Raw genomic sequence first — 21,826 nt, 5'->3', positions numbered from 1 at the left:
TGTAAGTTATTTATTCTTTCTCTGTGGACCGGTACCAAATGGATGGACTGGTACTGGTCCGCGGCCCAGGGGTTGGGGACCACTGCACTAGGGGATGATGCTCTGACCATCTGGGGCTGTTGTCCATTGCTCAGCAACCGAGCCATTTTTTAGTGCCTGAGGTGGAGGCCAGGGAGTCATCCTCTGTGCCCGAGGCCAGCTTGCCCGAACCAGTTGAGCAGTGGCTATGGGAGGAGAAAAGAGAGAGGGAGGGGGAGGGGTGAAGAAGCAGATGGTCACTTCTCCTGTGTGCCCCTGACTGAGAATCAAACCCAGGATATCCACATGCCGGGCCTACACTCTACCACTGAACCAACAGGCCAGGGCATTTATTATATATTAATTTTTTTCTCCTTAAGTAACAATCAGGGCATTGTTAAAAAATCTTTTAAATATGTAAATAGCTTAGAATTGTTTCAAGATAGCCAACAGGATGATGGAAAGTATTTGTTACAAAATAGGATCTTGGTCTGATAGAGTTGAGAACCACTTTCCCATTACTGTATGTGCTAATTTTGTATCTGTAGTGATTTGCACATAGTAGATAAAATGTTTTTTGGATTGGTCAGTTTGTGGGTCCAGATTGCTTTTATAGTACACTGTTGCATTTGATACTAGCAAGTCTGTCAAGTTGGCAAGACATACATTGTTTCTATTTTATAGATGAGAGACTTGAAAGAGATGTTAACTTGCTTCAGTCACACTGCTAGAGCTTTACTTAGAACATATAATTTTATTTATAGCAGTCTAGTGCCCTTGTCTACTTATCATTACACACCAGTCTTTATTTTATTTATATTTATTTGTTTTTTTTAAGTGAGAGGAGGGGAGAGAGGGAGATAGAGTTCCACATTTCACCCCTACCTGGACCTACCCAGCAACTCCGGCTACTGTTAGCACCTGAGGCTGCTGCTTTTGGACCAATGGAGCTATCCTCAGTGCCTGAGGCCAATGCTCGAACTAATCAGTGGCTCCAGGAGGGAGAGAGATAGGAGAAAAGAAGCAAATGGTTGCTTCTCTTGTGTGCCCTGACCAGGAATCGTACCTGGGATGTCCATACACCAGGCCAACACTCTGTTTATTGAGCCAGCTGGCCAAGGCCAATATAAAAAAATTATAATGTAGAGCAGTTTAATGTAGGAAAACATCTGTACACCCCTGCTGTTATTATTATTATTATTATTATTTTTTGTATTTTTCTGAAGTTGGAAACGGGGAGGCAGTCAGACAGACTCCCGCATGCACCCGACATGCCCACCAGGGGGTGATGCTCTGCCCATCTGGGGCGTCGCTCTGCCTCAATCAGAGCCATTCTAGCGCCTGAGGCAGAGGCCACAGAGCCATCCTCAGCGCCCGGGCAAACTTTGCTCCACTGGAGCCTCAGCTGCAGGAGGGGAAGAGAGAGACAGAGAGGAAGGAGAGGGGGAGAGGTGGAGAAGCAGATGGGCGCTTCTCCTGTGTGCCCTGGCTGGGAATCGAACCTGGGACTCCCGCATGCCAGGCCGACGCTCTAACACTGAGCCAACTGGCCAGGGCCCCTGCTATTATTTTTTATACAATGAACTTTTTAATGTTTTAGGCACTTGTGGTCATAGGACCACAGCAAAGACAAACATTTAAGAAAAAGCTCTGTTTAAGAAAGCCAGAATATTTTCATGAGTTTTCAAAGATGTGTATAATTAAAACAGTTTTTGAGACACCATTAGGTCCAAAGATAGCTTAAATTTTAGAAATAATAACATTTGATAGTGAGATTATGGTGAAACAGTTATGCTCAAACATTATAATTATATTATAAGTTGGTACAAATCTTTAGGAATGTTTTATCAGAAAATGAGTTCAACAACCAAATGCTTGTACTCTTTGAAATTTGTTGCAAGGAAATGCTATAGAATAAAAAGCTATCGTCAGTGCACAAATTTGCCTGGTATATATCGTATATATGTGAGGAACAGCATGGTGTCGGTGAATTTTTATTTTTGTGACAGAGACAGAGTCAGAGAGAGGGACAGATAGGAAGACAGACAGGAAGGGAGAGAGATGAGAAACATCAATTCTTAGTTGCAGCACCTTAGTTGTTCATTGATTGCTTTCTCATATGTGCCTTGATGGGGGGGGGGGGGCTATAGCAGACTGAGTGACCCCTTGCTCAAGCCAGCGACCTTGGACTCAGCTGGTGAGCCTTGCTCAAACCAGATGAGCTCACACTCAAGGCTGGTGACCTCAGAGTCTTGAACTCGGGCCCTCCGCGTCTCAGTCCGACGCTCTATCCACTGTACCACCGCCTGGTCAGGTGGGCCAGGAATTTTTAAGATGAGAAAGTGTTGCTATTTTCTTGAACTTCTAGATTTTTGGCAACAGAGTGTGAGACAGATCCAAATAAGTATAATATAATGTGTTGTTTTAATTAGGGTGTATTTTAAATTTGAGGAATGGGTCCAGTAACATATAGGAAACAGAGTAAACAGACCAGGGAAGTAATTCTCCAGAATCAGGGGAGAGGATATGGTATGTTAGGGAATGGTCTTAGAAAAAATGAGACAGTTAAACCAGCACTTGATGAATGGCTAGGACTTAACAAGTGGATAAAATGGAACTGAATGTTTTATGCAGAAGAAGTAGCATGAGAAAGGATCTGAAAGCACAAGCAGAAATGCATTCATTTGATAATAAGGAGTACTTACATGTCCTAGGAATTGGGTGTATAATGATGAATAAGACAAGAGCAATCACTATCCTCTAGAACTTTCAGTCTAGAAATTAAAATTGTTATGAGTTGGTATTCAGAGCTTTCAAACTGATGCTACTCTTGGGCCAGATTTTAGTTAAAGGTGTGTTTTGTTTGGCATATACAGTAGTTTCTCTCTCTCTCTCTCTCTCCCTCTTCTTTCCTCTCCTTTTCCACAAATAAATGGCCAATACTTAAAACTGAGATTTCACACACAAATGCCTATTGAAAATCTGGCAGCTTTGGTCGAGCATTCTGAAATATCATTCTCGCCATAAGTGCGTAGTGGCTACCATCTAGGTAGGTATGCACTTGAACTCCTCTCTGTACTTTTTCTTTACCTGGCACATTTTATTCACTTACAAAGTTTGCCTACTTGTTTCTGTATGCCTTTGAGTTGTGAGTTCTTGGATGAGTGGTTTACCTCAGCCCTGCCCTCCTAAATTTTCTTTGACAATTTTTAATAGGAGAAAGTGCAGAAAAATGGATACTTTTTAAGAAAGTCTTTTTTTTAATAATTAAAATAAACGTTTTAGCCTGACCAGGCAGTGGCACAGTGGATAGAGTTTTGGACTAGGACACGAAGGACCCAGGTTTGAAGCCCCGTGGTGAGTGTGGACTCACCAGCTTGAGCACAGGGTTGCTGGCTTGAGCACGGGATTATAGACATGACCCCATGGTCGCTGGCTTAAGCCCAAAAGTCACTGGCCTGAAGCCCAAGGTTGCTGGCTTGAGCAAGGGGTCACTTGCTCTGCTCTAACCCCTCGGTCAAGGCACATATGAGAAGGCAATTGTTGGACAACAAAGGTGCCGCATTGAAGACTTGATGCTTTTCATTTCTCTCCCTTCCTGTCTGTCCCTAGCTGTCCCTCTCTCTGACTTTGTCTCTGTTAAAAAAAAAAAAAAAATCCCCAAACCAAAAAACAATAAACATTTTAGTATTTGGATAATAGCTGCTTTTTACTCAACCTTACACGCTAGGCACTTTAGAATTTCTCATTTGAATTCTATGTACTCTTCTTTTAATTCAGGTTCAAATACCTTTATTTGTCCAGTTACTTAGTGTGAAGGCTAAGATTCTAATCCAAAACTCTAGACTCTAAAAACGCCCATGTAAGGTAATTTTTGGTTATATGGAAAGTGTACCTTCAAACATGTATTTATGAATGTATATATGTGCTAAGTATTTAAAGATTTAAGAAAAACTGCTTCTCTGCATGGGGTTTATAATTAGTTGAGAAGACAGGCATTTATGTAAAACAGATAACAATAACAGGGAACACATGTTAAAAGCAAGTGATTGATATAAATTCTAAGGATGCTCCAGGCTGCAGCAAGTGCCAGGGAGAGTAGAAAGGAGGAAACTGATTGAAATGACAAAGATAGCCTTGGCCGGATAGCTAGAGCATCGTTCCAAAGTGCCGAGGTTGCTGGTTCGATCCCCAGTCAGGGCACATACAGGAACAATGATGAGTTAGTTTTATTTATTTGTTGGTGGGAGGTGGATTTGTAAAGATTAAAGTAAATAGCAAAAGAAAAGCAAAATAAGCATGGAATGCAGCAGCATTAACAAACAAAAACAACCCAACATACAAAGTACAGCCTCCACTGCTGCTTTCTCTCATTTATTCTTAGATTGATGGCCTTTTCTTATTCCATGTGGGTTCTTGAGGTCAGATAAATTACTCTAATTTTGTATATATTGAATGGTTCTTCATTAATATTCAATTTCTATATTTTAATTTGTTTTGAAAATAATTTACTCTGTTGCTTTTACAGGTTAAATCTTTTGTGGAATTCAGTGGCCTTAAAAAATAACCTATTGAGATATAATTCACATACTATAAAACTAATCCTTTTAAAGTGTACACTTCAGTGGTTTTCACTATAGTAACAGTTGTGCAACTATCATATCTGTCAATTTTAGAACATTTTCATTACCCCCAAAAGAAACTCCATACTTATTAGTAGTCACTCCTCATTTCACTTCCGCCCCAGCCTCTGGCAACCACTAATCTACTTTTTTTTTTTAAGAGCAAGAGACATAGAAAGGGAGAGAGATGAGAAGCATCTACCCATAGTTGCGACACCTTAGTTGTTCATTAATTGCTTTCTCATATGTGCCTTGACCAGAGGGCTCCAGCTGACCCAAGTGACCCCTTGCTCAATCCAGCGACCTTTGGGCTCAAGCCAGTGACATGGGGTCATGTCTCTGATCCCACGCTCAAACTGGTGAACCTTCTCTCAAACTGGATGAGCCTGTGCTCAAGGGGTTTTGAACCTGGGTCCTCAGCATCTCAGGCTGATGCTTTATCTACTGCGCCACCACCTAGTCAGGCTCTACTTTTTGTTTTTATGGATTTGCCTATTCTGGACATTTCATATAAATGGGATTATATAATATGTGGCTTTTTTTTTTTTTTGACTGGCTTCTTTCACTTAGTATGTTTTCCAGGTTCATCTATGTTGTAGCATGTATCAAAACTTAATTCCTTTTTATGGTTGAACAACAATACTATATCATTTACACATTTATATTTATACAGGAGGTGGACATTTGGGTTGTATTTACATTTTGGCTATTAGGAATGATGCTGCTATAAATATTTATGTACAGGTTTTCAGTAACCTTGGGTGGGATTTCTGGGAATTTGAGGAATTGTCAGACAATTTCCCAAAAGTGACTGCACCGTTGTGTAGTCCCACTAGCAATCAATGTATGTAGGTTTCATTTCTCTACTCCCTTGCTAATACTTATTATATATCTGTTTTTAAATTTTTTTAATTGAATTTATTGATCATGACATTGGTTAACAAAATTATATAGGTTCCAAGTAGACAGTTCTATAATACATCATCTGTATACTGTATTGTGTATTCACTATCTCAAGTCAAGTCTCCTTCCATCACCATTTACTCCTTCTTTACCTTCTTCCCCTTCACCCCACCCTTTTCCTCTGGTGATCATCATACTGTTGTCTGTGTCTGAGAGTTTTACTTTTCTTGATCCCTTTACATTTTTCACCAGCATTCTTTCCCTTTGACAGCTGTCAGTCTGTTTTCTGTATTTGTAAGTCTATTTCTATTTTATTTCTTTATTAGATTCCACATATAAGTGAAATCGTATGGTATTTGTCTTTCTCTATATGAGTATTAGAATCCTTTGCCCATTTAAAAATTATTATTTATGTTTTTATTGTCAGTAGTCTATTTTAACAAAGATGGGTGTTAACAGATAAAAGGCATTTGGTACTAGATGATAGTTCATTTTTCATGCGTGTTAGTTGTAGACTATTAGGATTAACTATAAGTAGTTGCTAATCAAGAATATTTGATTTGAAAGTGCTGGTCTTTGTAAGTATTTCTTTTTAAAATTTCTAAGATTTTGCTTTAGGGTGAGTAATACAGCCAACAAGGCTTGACTGAGCATGCCTCTATAATAACAGGAAGGCCTAACTTTAATATTTTTGAAATGCCAAAAACAGCAACATTTTAATTTATTTAAACATCTAAGCACCAAATTCTATTATGTGCATTGAGTCTTTGACCTAACTGGAACATTTCCATCTTTTCCCAAGTAATTGAATCAACTTTGTAAAATGTGTTCTAATATTTGTTTCTCTCTCTCTCTCTTTTTAAGGTTATCCTGAATACCACATGTCTAACAATTTTCCTTGCCACGTTAGCCAGTGTTTTTCACTGCCTCCAAACGATCAAAATTGCTCTGGAAGTTGGAGACATATTTGATTCAAAAGAAATACTTTAACAAATGGACAATATGTCTATTACAAACACACCAACAAGTAACGATGCCTGTCTGAGCATTGTACATAGTTTGATGTGCCATAGACAAGGTGGAGAGAGTGAAACATTTGCAAAAAGAGCAATTGAAAGTTTGGTAAAGAAACTGAAAGAGAAAAAAGATGAATTGGATTCTTTAATAACAGCCATCACTACCAATGGAGCTCATCCTAGCAAATGTGTTACCATACAGAGAACATTGGATGGAAGACTTCAGGTTAGCCTTTTTTCTTTTTTTATTGAATTTATTGGGGTGACATTGGTTAATAAAATTATAGATTTCAGGTGTACAATTTTATAACACATCATCTGTACACTGTATTTTGTGCTCACTAACCCAAGTCAAGTCTCCTTCCATCACCATTTATTCCCCCTAGACCCTCTTCAGTCTTCCCCACCCAGGTTAGTCTTGTACTAGAATTGTATCTTCTATAGTGACAGATTAAAATAATTGTTTTTATATTTCCTCTTATTTCTTTGGGATAATTTAACCCTTGCTCCACCTCTTTATATAATGTACGTCCTGTACCAATATTCTTTGTGAGAATATATGGAAGAATATGTATTCCATAAAATAAAGATATATTTTAAAAATTGTTTAATGTTCTGAATAAAAAGTTAAATGTAGAAAATTTGGAACATTAAAAATAAAAGGGAGAAGCCCTGGCCGGTTGGCTCAGTGGTAGAGCATCGGCCTGGCGTACAGGAGTCCTGGGTTCGATTCCTGACCAGGGCATACAGGAGAAGCACCCATCTGTTTCTCCACCCCTCCCCCTCTCCTTCCTCTCTGTCTCTCTCTTCCCCTCCTGCAGCCGAGGCTCCACTGGAGCAAAGTTGGCCCAGGCACTGAGGATGGCTCCATGGACTCTGCCTCAGGCGCTAGAATGGCTCTGGTCGTAATAGAGCAATGCCTCAGATGGGCAGAGCATTGCCCCCTGGTGGGCATGCCGGGTGGATCCCGGTTGGGTGCATGCGGGAGTCTGTCTGACTGCCTCTCTTGTTTCCAACTTCAGAAAAATACAAAAAAATAAAAATAAAAGGGAGAAGAAAGCCCATACCTTTAGCACTTTGGTATTCATTCTTGTAGCTTTCCCCCCCTCTTTTTGGTATGATTTGAATATTTTAAAATACCCATATTATACTTGGTTCTTTTATAATTTAGAAATCTGATATTGTATGTTTGGTACTTTTATATACAGTGTGTCCGTAAAGTCATGGTGCACTTTTGACCGGTCACAGGAAAGCAACAAAAGACAATAGAAATGTGAAATCTGTACCAAATAAAAGGAAAACTCTCCCAGTTTCATACCTATTCAGTGCCGTTTGATGTGGGCTCATGCACAGATTTTTTAGGGCTCCTTAGGTAGCTATCCCATATAACCTTTACAGACTCGTCACTGACTAATGGCCTACCAGAATGGGGTTTCTCCACCAAACTGCCGGTTTCCTTCAACTGCTTATCCTACCGAGTAATGTTATTCCTATGTGGTGGCGCTTCGTTATAAACGCGCCGATATTCATGTTGCACTTTGGTCACGGACTCGAATTTAGTGAGCCACAGAACACACTGAACTTTCCTCTGTACCGTCCACATCTCGACTGGCATGGCCGTAGGCTGCTCCGCTGTATACATGGTGTTATGTCACCATCTGCGCATGCGCACATGCTGCCACATCATCCTACAGAAACTGGGAGGGTTTTCCTTTTATTTGGTGCAGATTTCACATTTCTATCATCTTTTGTTGCTTTCCTGTGACCGGTCAAAAGTGCACCATGACTTTATGGACACACTGTATATAAAGCAATCTATTAATAGGAGAATTCAAGTATGGCTTTAAAATGTGTTAAAAAGCTTATATTTTACAAATTTTCTTTACCTTTCATTTTGACTGTCACGTTTTTCATTTAGAACTATGTAATACATCTGTGCTTAATACTTTTAAAGAAAGTTATAGAAATCTTTTGTCATTAGTTTTTAAATGTTTATTTCTAGGTTTTAGACATTATTTCTACAACAAACTTAAACATTTTGTGTTTTTAAAACCCAGGCACAGGCCTTGTAATCATACCTAAGCTCACTGCTTTGCTATGGCCACATAAGTTATTTATTTATTTATTTATTTATTTATTTTTCTGAAGCTGGAAACGGGGAGAGACAGACAGACTCCTGCATGCGCCCGACCGGGATCCACCCGGCACGCCCACCAGGGGGCGACGCTCTGCCCACCAGGGGGCGATACTCTGCCCCTCCGGGGCGTTGCTCTGTTGCGACCAGAGCCACTCTAGCGCCTGGGGCAGAGGCCAAGGAGCCATCCCCAGCGCCCGGGCCATCTTTGCTCCAATGGAGCCTCAGCTGCGGGAGGGGAAGAGAGAGACATAGAGGAAGGAGAGGGGGAGGGGTGGAGAAGCAGATGGGTGCCTCTCCTGTGTGCCCTGGCCGGGAATCGAACCTGGAACTTCTGCATGCCAGGCTGATGCTCTACCACTGAGCCAACCGGCCAGGGGCACATAAGTTATTTTGAGCTCTAGTTTTCTCATTTATGAATGAAGATTAAAACATTGACTTTGTAGGATTGTAAGAATTAAATGAGAACATGTATAAGTGCCTTGTATATGTATGATGCGTAACTGTTGCTCAATAAATGGTCGTTTATTTTTTCTAGGTGGCTGGTCGGAAAGGATTTCCTCATGTGATTTATGCTCGTCTCTGGAGGTGGCCTGATCTTCACAAAAATGAACTAAAACATGTTAAATATTGTCAGTATGCATTTGACTTAAAATGTGATAGTGTCTGTGTGAATCCATATCACTATGAACGAGTTGTATCACCTGGAATTGGTAAGTAGACTTTGCTTTTATCTTTAGAAGCACAAAGGGCAAGATCTCAATAGTGTTTTAAGTCTTCTAAAGTTAAATTATAAATTTGGAGGTGACACAGAGTTCAACTAAGGTTAAAGAATCAGACATTTTTAATGAAATAAAAATATTTAAATTTTAACTTTAAACAAACCTATGTTTTGACTGCTAAAACTAAGTAGTTGGTATTTTGCTCATTTAGAATATTTTTGAAAAATAAGGTGGAAAGTGACTGAGGGGCTCCAGCCAAGCCAGTGACCTTGGGCTCAAGCCAGCAACCTTGGGGTCATGTTTATGATCCCACACTCAAGCTGGCAACCTTGGGGTTCCGAACCTTGGTCCTCAGCGTCCTAGGCTGATGTTCTTTCCACTGTGCCACCCCCAGTCAAGCTAGTCAAATAGCATTTAAATTATTATTCTTGAGTTGAAATGGTTCATTAAGTTTTGACTCTTGCTTATATATATTTACATTTTATAATTTTAAATATAATGGAAAGTATTTTCATGGTAATGATTAATGTTTCATTTTTTTTTCTCCTTTAAAAAATTAAGATCTCTCAGGATTAACACTGCAGAGTAATGGTAGGTAATCTGTTTCTTGTAACTTTCTGTCCCCTCTATTTTTTGTGTGGTTTCTGGTAACATTTACAAGAAAAAGACTACTGCTTTGGAAATGTAGGTTTGGGGGCAAGTGTATCAGCAGTTAAAACTGGATTTAAATAAACTGTTGGCTCTTTGGATTTAAACTACTATTATTAACTAAAGCAGTCTAAAAATATGATAGGGGAACATAAAACATAAAAAGGAAGGATATTTTTTGAATCAGTTAAAACTAGTTATTTTGGAAGAAAAACTCTCAGAGCTCATTTAAATGGGTATAAGTACCTGTAATGTTTGGTAATTTAGAATTATATATAACATCTTTTAAATATACCAGCATTATAATTTTTTTTCGCTACAGCTTAACTTATTTTTATGAATGATGGGTAATTGTAAGAATGATTTAAAACTACATATATTAGTATTTTTTTATTCTTAACATTTTGAGTAACTAAAACAAGGGCACTTTAAAGTATATGCTGATCACAGGTGATCTAGTCTTATTTTTAAAAGGAGAAAGTGTTTTGAGATGGGAAAATGCAATAAATGGGTGTGTGTGTTTCTGGCTCTTTTTTTTAGTGTAATATTTGAGACCAGAGAACATGTTAATAAACTCAGTTCTGTGAGAACTACTTAATTTTCAGAGAGACTAATAAAGAGCCACTGTCATCTTAGAAAGGTGTACCATTGTTCTGGAGGGAAATTAGTGGCTCAGCACCTCCTTTGTTTCAGAATCTTAGAGGTGGGTCAAAATCTGATCTTAAACAAAATTTCGGAAGAGCATGAAAGTGTAGTTGTTTTTATTCTCCAGTTTTCTTTCATGTCACTAGTAATAGAAGAAGACTAGCGCCTTTTGGTATTTGTTAATGGTTAGTAGAACAGTGAGTGGGTTGGTAATGGAAGCTGTTGTGGTGGTCTGGGAAGGGCAGCTTTAATTTTTCCATTGATTTGAGAGAGAAAGAGGAAGGGGGGAAGGCAGAAGAGAGAGAGAGAGAAGCATCAACTCATTGTTCCACTTAGTTCCATGTGGTTGTACACTCATTGATTGCCTGTTGTATATGCCCTGACTAGGGATCAAACCTGTGACCTTGGTGTACTGGGATGATGCTTTTTTCACTGAACCACCTGGCCAGAGCTGGGAGAAGTGGCTTTAAGATTGATTGATGTCATGTCATTTCCCACCTTCATCATTCTCCATCCCTGTTTTCGGAGAATTAAAGCATTTAGCTCAGGGGATTTTGGGGTTAGGAAACTGCAGTGATAACTGTCAGAATCAACATAGGGAGGTGGTTGTAAGGAGATCCACTTCTGAAGACTCATTATGCTCCTTCCCTGTGCTAAAATCTGCTGTTCTTGAGTACCTGTTATTGATGGGATTGTGTGGCTCTAGGGCTGTCTTCAGGCTTGTAGATCCCCCTGCTGGTGGTTATGTGAAGGCTGGCTTCAAAAGCTTGTTTTCTCAGAAAACAACAGGTGTTTTTAACAGCTCCTTCTACACTGCTTACAAAAATTAGGAGATATTTTATCGCTTCATATTCATTTTGAAATATCCCCTAATTTTTGTGAGCAATATAGATTTGGTCAAAGAAATGATACAACTATAACTATAAAAGTTAAGAAAATGGGTTAATTCCTTCACTTTTGAGTTAGGATTGTGGTAATCATTTCCAGTCTATCTCATCTCTTCTATGAAACTTTCCATGACCACATTGACCTGTGTAGTCATTTTAACAAATATTTAATGAGCATGTATTACCTGGTACTGTGTTAGGTTCCAGGGACAAAGGGTAAATAAGGTACGTTTTCTCCAGTTGGGGAGCTCATAGTCTAGTGGGGTAAAGAACAAGTAAATAAGACAGTGGCAGTACCATCAGACAAGTACATGGCCTGCCTGCTGGTGGTGACCAAGAGTGTAGACCTAGGATGAGAGCAGTGGCTTCAGCTTTTCCGTTCCCTGTACATTCCTTACCCCTTATTGAACATTTCACAGTAATTATGTGCATTGTATGACTGTTCTAAAGATATTGTTAAACCATAATAGCCAACACTAAGTACTCATTTTGTATCAGGTATAGAGCTAACTGATTTACAAGTATCCTGTTATCATTTTCATAATACCCCTAAATCGTAGGTGCCATTACCCACACTTTATCAAAGGTGAAGAGACTGGTGCCTGGAGAGGTCAAGGAACTTGCCCAGGATTTGACAGCTAGGAGGAGCTGGCGTAGTTTGCTCACTAGCAGATATTTAAACAGTAGAAAAATATTATAAAAGACTAGGCTCCATGAGGGCAGAGGTCCCTCTTTTGTTTATTGATGTATCCCAAGTGTTAGAACAGTACCTGGAACATAGGTGCTCAATAAATATTTTTTTAGTGAATGAATTTGTTGAATGTTAGTCCATAAAGAGAAATACTTAATAGTTTGGTATCTGTTTTTCTAGACTTTAAAAATATATACTATATGTTTCTTTAATTTTATTTTTTTGAATAGGCAATACATGGTCCATAAGTCAAAATTCTATAAAAAGGTACACAGTGAAAAGAAGTGCTCCCACCCCTGCCCCCATTCCCCCCTACCTCAGGTAATCACTTTTATTAGTTTCTGGGGTTTCCTTCCAGGGTTTCTTGATGCAAAAATACTTGTACTATTTCCCTCCTTTATTACACAGAAAATATAATGTGTACTTTTCTGGACCTTGCTTTTTTACTTACATATATGATTTTTTAAAGATATATATGATCGTAGTGTATAGTAGTGTTTTGTATCCTGCTTTTTTCTCTTTGCAAAAATGTATTGCAGACATCTGTCTTGTTGATGTCTACAGCTTTACCTAAGAAATATGCTTTAAATTATTTTATTTAGAGACTTGTAGACAGATAGGAGTTCCAAACTTACATTTGGGAAAGTTTAGCCAACATACTAGGAGGCATACTTCTTGAAAGGCAGAATTCAGTTGTTATGATTGCATTTTAAGCCAAAGAATCAGTTGAAAAGCAGAAGCAATGAGTATCAGTTTGACCAGCTATATCCTCAAATCAGTAGCTTTCTCCTTATGTATTAGCAATACCAATATTTTGGTAAAAATATCACTGTAACAACAAAAAACCCTAGAATGTCCAGGAATTAAATAGAGACATCAATATCTGTGTGAAAAAAAAATCACAGAACTTTGTTGAAGAGTAATTTTAAAAAAGATTGAATCGATACAGCCATACCCACATTATGTCCCAAATGATTTTTTCTTTTCTTTTTTTACTTTTCCATTGATGATTGAGAGAGGAGGGGGAAGGGAGTCAGGGAGAAGGAGGAAAGAGAGAGACAGAAAGAAAAGCATCAACTCGTTCCATTTAGTTGTGCACTCATGATAGCTCCTCATATGTGCCCCAACTGGGGATGAGAGCTGTGACCTCAGTGCACATGGACAACATTTGATCTATTGAACCACCTAGCCAAGGGCCCCAAAGGATATTTGGTTTGTATTTTTATAATTTGGCCAACATTAATGATGAGTGCTTAGGTTCTTTACTTTTCTTTTTATTTTTTTCCTTTTTTATCTAGAAAGAGAGCCAGTAAGGGAGGGAGATGAGAAGCATGAACTCATAGTTGCATCAGTTTAGTTGTTCATTGATTGCTTCTCATCCATTCCTTGACTGGGGGACTCCAGCCAAGCCTGTGACCCCTTGCTCAAGCCAGCGACTTTGGGCTCAAGCCAGCAACTTTGGGCTCAAGCCAGCAAACTTGGGCTCAAGCCAGCGACCATGGGATCATGTCTATGATCCCACGTTCAAGCCGGCGACCCCACACAAGCTGCATGAGCTGCGCTCAAGCCAGCGATCTTGGGATTTCAAACCTGGGTCTTCAACACCTCAGGTTAATGTTTTATCCAGTATTCCATCACTAGTCAGGGTATTTTTCTTTTTCTGCCCATATAATGATGTATTAGGCATCCTTTTGGTTTTCTTTATGTTTTTGTAGAATTTTCTAGAGAGATACTGGATTGAAATTTATGTGTCTTAAAAATATCAATGTTTTTATGACTTCTGATGCATGAAAAGCCTTTAAAAGATTGTACATAGAAATTTGAACAATGAGTTATTCTGAGTATTGAAATATTCTGTTTAATGAAAAAATAACCATGCAACTAATTAGTATTTATGTATAAGGGTTTTTTTTTTCTTTAAAGATTGACATAGGGAATCTTATAGATAAAGAACACTATGTGCTGATTCTTAATGGAAAAGAGAGTATCTTTACTATTAGCTGCTCTGAGAACCTATAGTTCAGTGGTTTATAAAATTCTGGGATAGTGTTCATTCAGAAGTAGTAAAAGGTTATTTGCTAAAGATAAGCTAACCTCAAAACAATAGTCCAAAAACAAATATGGAGATTCTGGGTAGAGAACAGTTGACATTATAAATGCAGTTCTAGTTTTCTTTTGGCTCACAACAAACCCTTTTCCTTGTTTTGTTCAAGGAAAGGTTTTATGTTGTATCAGCTAGAGCCTAGTTTTGCTTAGTAATGTGTAACTACATTGGTGAAAGATGTTGGTTATTAAGTTTTTTCACACTACATATTTATCAAATGTCATTTGGGTTGAGCTTCTAGAAGGAAATTTCAGTTTGACCTACCATTTAGAATTTTTCTGTCTGGTTTTAACCCTTTCGGGACATTCAGTATACTTCACTTTCAGAAACAATGTTACTTAATAATTGTAGATCCTGGAATTAGATACTTATTAGATTCCACTCATACTTCTCCAGTACATGAAATTAATGAGAAGATATAGCTAAGTGTTCATCTCAATTTGGTCTTTTCATCTGGATATTTTCCTCAGTCATTTGGTTTTCATCTACCTCATGTTATATATTTAAGGTGGTTATGACTTCTAGGTTAATCAAGAAACTGAGGGCCTGAACAGGTGGTGACACAGTGGATAGAGTATCAGGCTGGGATGTGGAGGACCCAGGTTCGAGACCCCGAGGTCGCCAGCTTGAGCGCGGGCTCATCTGGTTTGAGCAAGGCTCACCAGCTGAGCCCAACGTCGCTGGCTCAAGCAAGGGGTCACTTGGTCTGCTGTAGCACCACGGTCAAGGCACATATGAGAAAACAATCAATGAACAACTAAGGTGTTGCAGTGAAGAATTGATGTTTCTCATCTCTCTCCCTTCCTGTCTGTCCCTCTCTTTGACTTTCTCTGTCTCTGCCACAAAAGAAAAAAAAGAAACTGAGGAACACCTCTTTAGGACCATTGCTGGAAGTTGTTGAAATATAGTCTAGCTTCCTATTTCAATGAGTCAGTCTAATTGATTGATAAAATATATCTACCTGTCAGTAAATAACTTTTGCTGATAAAGTAGTATGCTTTTAAAATATTATGAAAAAAATTCTAAGTTACTTATTTACACTATAATTGATTTTAAGTGTTATAAGATTTTCTTTTTCCTGGGAGTAGAAGCTTATAAGATTTTAAAATATGCTTTATTTTCTATATAGCTCCACCAAGTATGTTGGTGAAAGATGAATATGTTCATGACTTTGAAGGACAGCCATCATTGTCCACTGAAGGGCATTCAATTCAAACCATCCAGCATCCACCGAGTAATCGTGCGTCGACGGAGACATACAGCACCCCAGCTCTGTTGGCTCCAACTGAATCTAATGCTACCAGCACCACCAACTTTCCCAACATTCCTGTGGCTTCTACAAGTGAGTTGTAGAATCAGATGTAGTCAGCAAGTTGAATTTCCTAACCATTGGATATTTATGTATAGTCAGTCACTTGGAGGAAACCTCCAAGTAAGTAAAATTAAAAGTCCAACGGTATCTTTCATAAGTAAACAAGTATGAAATAGTTAATCTGGAAATAATGGTTTGTAGTTTATTGAAACATTTTTATGTAAATGAATAATCACTTAAGTTTAAGTAATGGTTTTGATTATAATATTGATTTAAATTAATGGTCTGATTTGTACTTTATCTGCTATTACATGCAGGAGTAAGAAGCCTCTTGAGCTTTCAAATACATCTTATAGAAATAGTTAAGTAGTTAACAAGTAGTTTTAAACCAACATGTTTTATAAAAATCTGTGAGTGGAATTCATTTTGATTTATCTTGCATAATATTTTATAATACTCGTCTCAATCTCCTGTTGCAGACTTAGAAGGAGGGATCCTTGACAAACTTGTTTATAACTTAATATCTCTCAAACATTAAGTATTTTAATCGATTTCCAAATAAAGCTAAATTCTCCATATCTAACTCTTTTTTCAAATAAGAATTCTATTTCAAAAAGGCTTCTCCTGTAATAGAGTGCCACCTTCTCTGCTACAGGGCTATTAGGTTTAGCTTGTCTTGGGGCCTGATCAAGGCAATAATGACCTGGTTCTGTTTCTGCTGTTATTTGCTTACACAGTCACCAAAGTTTGTGTGATTTGCTGCTTGGAGTAGCTTTTCTAAATTAATCACAGAGCAGGGTCTTGGCATGTATATGGTGTTATTTGCACCTGGTTGCTAAGTATCGAAGCCCACATCAGCACTAGATGCTGATAGAGCTGAACTGATACTTTGTTAGCTGCTACCAAAGGGAACATTTATTCTGTTTAATATCAGATCAGATTCAATATAGAAATATGATCTTTGGAATAAATGGAGGACTGATTTTTATAATTAAATTTTTGAGTAAAGTATACCAACTTTCCCCTTCTTTAATTTATTTCACTTCTTCAAAGCATTATCTTTTGGATTTGCTACATGAGATGAGAGTCTCGCATATAGACTCAGATATAGTCTTTATGTGAGAATGGTCTCATACTCTAAGTGGGTCATGTTAGTTAAGCACATACATTAGAACCTGGACCCTTAACAACTTGGGGGTTCTGTTATCTGTCTACTCTTTATTTACCAATTTGGGAATATAGTTGACAAAGAGAGTGGGTAGTGATAGAGAATAAAAGAGGGAACATCACAGCATAAATTAGTGCTAGAGCACAGTCACTTAATCTCTGCTGATATTATCTGAGGTTTAATTTGCATGTCTTTGTTAATGCTAAAGTGACATTTTATTCTGTTCCTGGGGGCTAAGTCCTGTGAAGACAAGAAAAAGCGATATGAATGAAATGCAATAGTTTTGTCTTGGTGTTTTTTGGCTGTATTTTCACAATTGAGTAGTAATTACTTTAGGTTTTAGAATTTGTTGAAGGATTTTTTTTCCATTAGATCTCAAGAAATGCCTTGGTAGAATTAAAAAAAATAAATAAATTGGATTAAAATAAAGGAATTGGATAACTATTTTATGTGAGCTGATTTAGTTGTATTGTTTCATTTCATCTTAGGTACTTTGTGTAGTGGAAATACTCAGCGTAGATATTGCGGTGCACTCCTTTACAGTTATGCTCATTTGGCACCTGAATATCTTTAGGGTTTCTTTCTCAATATCTGTAAGTTAAAATCATAAAATAACTTGCAAAAAATTGGGGGGAATGAGTAGAAAAAGAGATTACTATAAACATTATCTTTAAAAATAAATAATTTGGGGAATATTGAAATATTTTCTTTACCTTTTAATTTTACAGCCTTAGCCTGAAGGAAATGTGATTTGTAGAGAGGAGGAAAGTGTTCCTTTCCCTCAACACTTTGAGCAGTGGTCATTTACTCTCTTCTCTCTGATTCTACTCCCATTTAGATGACAAAAAATTGAGGCGATGCCAATGACAAATGACAATTATAAACAGTTGACTTAATTAATGCTTGCTTGAAGATATCAAGGTTTTTTTCACTTAAAAAAAAGAGGGCCTTAAAAATGTAGGCCAGTAAAAGCAATATTGTAGAATAGTTTTGAATTGAATAGAAGCTAGAGGAAGCTTAGTTCTCTGTATTACATTATAGAGAGGGCAACTAATTCCCTGTAAACCCAGGAATATGATAATGCTCTTGGACAGAGGTGATTCTTGGTTTTTAAAAGTACAGAAAAAATTTCAAAGTAGATTGATAGTCTGATAGTTTTTTTTTTAACTAGTAAATGCTATATGATTGGACAATAGAGCTTTAATTTTTTTTAATTTCCTCATCTTACCCATCACATTCCATTGAAAATATTTGCCTGCTCTGCTTTTCTTTTATCAGACCGTAGCATTCTGTCATTACCAGCACCAGAGCTGATAATAATGAACTTTCCAGTTTTCAACATTTTCTTAAGCCTAGACTTTTGGAGTCCTGATCAGAAAGGTCCAAAGCTGAATGGAGTGGCCCGGGGTGAGCGGATGTGCTTCTGAAGAAGTTACTATGATAGGCTAGACATACTGCTGACACTTGAAGAATACTGAAGGAATAGGACACTAAAATTAGCTAGACGTTACTTAAGATAGAATAATTTTGAATTTATGCAAGTTAAGGTTTGCCTTTCTAGAGGACTTGAGGGTTTTTTATTTGCTAGGCCATACATGAGTTCCACTTTCTGCCCAGATAAAATTTGGTCCTTTATTTACTGTATAAAACCATAGGATTGCATCTATAAATGTACCATGTTAATGTCTTCTTGTTCCTCTAGGTCAGCCTGCCAGTATATTGGCAGGCAGCCATAGTGAAGGATTGTTGCAGATAGCTTCAGGGCCTCAGCCAGGACAGCAGCAGAATGGATTTACTGGTCAGCCAGCTACTTACCATCATAGTATGTACATGCTCTTTAACATTTTTTAAGTAGTTAAGAAAAAATAGGCAGACTTTATAAAAGCAAATTAATCCATGTGGGCCTTAATTTTTAGACAGCACTACCACCTGGACGGGAAGTAGGACTGCACCATACACACCTAATTTGCCTCACCACCAAAACGGCCATCTCCAGCACCACCCGCCTATGCCGCCCCATCCCGGACATTACTGTAAGCTCTTGTTTTTGTTGTGAGGGCTTTTTCTTTTTTGAGGACTTTGTTTTTACATCTTTTATTCATCTTAAAATTTAGTTTTATTAAATGATTAGCATCTTTCAGTACTTTTTGTAAGCTATTATATTTTATAATTATGTTATCGTACCTTTGTTTTAGAGGAGTGATGTTTACTAAATACATTTATTTTTCTGTTGCCAAGATTTTTCATTAACACCACATTGATTTCCATTCATTTGTTTGTTTGCTTTGTGTCCTTAATCTCATGTGTATCTGTATATCCCCCTTAAACTGAGTGTCCAGATCTCAAGGCTTCCCTCTCTGATATTGAGCATACCGTAGACACTTAGATGTTGAATAATCATTACTCTGCAGACTTGCTTGAGAGGGAAACTTTCCTGATTAACCATAGCTTGTAGTTTCAGGCAGAATAGGAACATTGTTCATTTGACTTAGTAAAATCAAGAGTATAAATATTTCATATATATTAAATCTTTTTTCCTCTAATATGAGATTAATAGTACCAAATATAGAAAATATAGAAAATAAAGAATACACAGAATTCTATCTAGAGACAATCCACTTCTAATAGTTATATTTGCCTTCCAGTCATAAAAATGGGCATATATATAAATTTAGGGGGAGCTCAAATTGTGTATATTGTTATATCCTGGTTTTGTTTTTTCAGTCATGTTACTATTTTTCTATATTTTAAGAGAATATAATTTTAATGGCTGCCCCAGCATAGTAGTTAATGGTGGTGAATTTGGACCCTTAACTGGCTGTTTGACTGTTGGCAAGTTACTAAATCTCTCTAAGCCTTAAGGATAACAATAGTAGTATTGACCTCAGTTGTTGTAAGAAGTAATTGTAATAATTCATGTGAATTGTTTAGCACAGTGTCTTAACACATAATAATTTCTCAATTATGTTAGCTACTGTTTCATTATAGAAATATCCTTAATTTAATAAGCCACAAATAGTTGTTTTTAGAATGGACCTAACAATTTGAGTTATTATACATTATATTATAAATTATACTGTATTACATGTTACTAGAATAATTTATAATTTACATTCTATTTTACATGTACTATTATAAATTGCTTAACAGCACTTGGCACATAACACTAAAATGTTAGCTATTAAATATCAAAAGTAATACAAAATAATTTGCTTATTATAATTATGAAGTAATCTAAACTAAGCTTTTAAGTACTTGGACATTGCATAAACTTGATCCAAACAAACTCCTATGGTATGGTAGTTATATTTAAGTAAGGTTTATTAAAAATTTTAGCATTGGTGAACTTTTTATAAATAAAATTGGAATTTTTATGATCTTTTCTTTAGGGCCAGTTCACAATGAGCTTGCATTCCAGCCTCCCATTTCCAATCATCCTGGTAAGTGTATTTCAAAATTGATTTCCTATATTTAGGTTTGGTTTTTTTTTCTTTCTTCCTTCCCTTTTTTTTTTTTTGAGAGAAAGTGGGGAAGAGAGAGAGAGAGAAGCATCAGCTCCTTCCACTTAGTTGTGCCATTGATTGCTTCTCATATGTGCCCTGACTGGGGTTTGAACCAGTGACCTTGGGATCAAGCTGGCACCCTTAGGATCAAGCCTGTGGCCCCGGGATCAAACCTGTGACCTCCTTGGCACTCCAGGATGACGTTCTACCTACCGTGCCACCAACCAGGGCACAATTTAGGTTTTCTTTATGGTAATAGAAACACACAGGTTAGATAAGTACAATTTTCCTATTGCATTAATCAGTAGTTTATGAGTAACCAGTATAGTCACACTTAAATTGTCTATATTTGATTCCTTTTAACTGTCTCTGAAAGAAAAGACAAGAACAATCTTTTTTTTTCCTGAAGTGAGAAGCAGGGGGAGGCAGACAGACTCCTGCATGCGTCCGACCGGGATCCACCCGGCATACCCACCAGGGGGCGATGCTCTGCCCAGCTGGGTCGTTGCTCCTCTACAACTGGAGGCATTCTAGCGCTTGAGGCGGAGGCTATGGAGCCATCCTCAGTGATTGGGCCAACTTTGCTCCAGTGGAGCCTTGGCTCCGGGAGGGGAGAGAGAGATAGAGAGGAAGGAGAGGGGGAAGGGTGGAGAAGCAGATGGGCTCTTCCCCTCTGTGCCCTGGCCGGGAATTGAACCTGAGACTTCCATACACTAGGCTGAGCTCTACCACTGAGCTAACTGGTCAGGGCGACAAGAACTATCTTTAGCCAAAATATCTAGTACCAAAATGCTGGCTTTAGCCTTGAATACATAAATATGCAGCAGAAGAAAACTAGGTTTCAAAACAGAACAGATACAAAATTGTGACTTAAAAAGCTAGCAGAAGATCTGAAGTAGATGCTGAAAAGAGAAATAACTATCTTAGAAAATAGAGTCAAAAATCTCTGGCTAGGAGTGACGTCACGGAAATGGCGCCGTGAGCAGCGCGTCCGACAGATCTCCCCAAAACCACAACAAATTTATCAACTAGAAACAGGAAAATTTATCTTCGGAGCAAACTGAAAGCAAAAGGACTGTTATCACTCGAATCTGAGAGACGAGGGTGTGGAGGAAGCTACCTCAGGGGCGTTCATTCAAGCCGCGAGAAAGTGCACCGGTGTTCACAGACCCGGGACGGGAGGCGTGATATTTTTTGGTGCCTCTCGCTAAAGGGGCGGGGGCAACTTCTGATTGATAGAGCCTCCATATTCAGGGATAAACGCTGACAAGAAGGACTTGGCAGATAATAAGATCTATACCACACTAGTCGCAAGCAGAGACTGGTGCCTCTTTTTACCGGCCAGGACAGGCTGCAAGGTGTGGAAAGCCTGGGTTGAGAGGTCCAACGGAATGCTAGGCGCTGAACAATCACCTTGACAACAATTGACTCCCACCCCCGCCTGATTGTACTG

At 38.1% G+C, this 21,826-nt stretch overlaps 1 protein-coding gene across 3 annotated transcripts in view; it reads left to right on the top strand.

Annotated features, from left to right (window-relative positions):
* Window positions 1-21,826, top strand: part of SMAD4 (SMAD family member 4) — a 65,421-nt gene that overhangs the window by 20,301 nt on the left and 23,294 nt on the right. For all 3 annotated transcript variants that reach the window (XM_066353430.1, XM_066353431.1, XM_066353433.1), the window contains exons 2-8: window positions 6,408-6,785; window positions 9,232-9,406; window positions 9,977-10,006; window positions 15,520-15,732; window positions 18,573-18,692; window positions 18,787-18,903; window positions 20,260-20,310. In XM_066353430.1, the coding sequence (XP_066209527.1) occupies window positions 6,537-6,785; window positions 9,232-9,406; window positions 9,977-10,006; window positions 15,520-15,732; window positions 18,573-18,692; window positions 18,787-18,903; window positions 20,260-20,310 (955 nt within the window). In that variant the 5' untranslated portion in view covers window positions 6,408-6,536. The remainder of the gene's footprint in view (window positions 1-6,407; window positions 6,786-9,231; window positions 9,407-9,976; window positions 10,007-15,519; window positions 15,733-18,572; window positions 18,693-18,786; window positions 18,904-20,259; window positions 20,311-21,826) is intronic.

This window comes from Saccopteryx leptura, chromosome 11 (genome assembly GCF_036850995.1).
Source record: "Saccopteryx leptura isolate mSacLep1 chromosome 11, mSacLep1_pri_phased_curated, whole genome shotgun sequence".
Lineage (NCBI taxonomy): Eukaryota > Metazoa > Chordata > Mammalia > Chiroptera > Emballonuridae > Saccopteryx > Saccopteryx leptura.
This window is presented reverse-complemented; position numbering and strand designations above follow the sequence as displayed.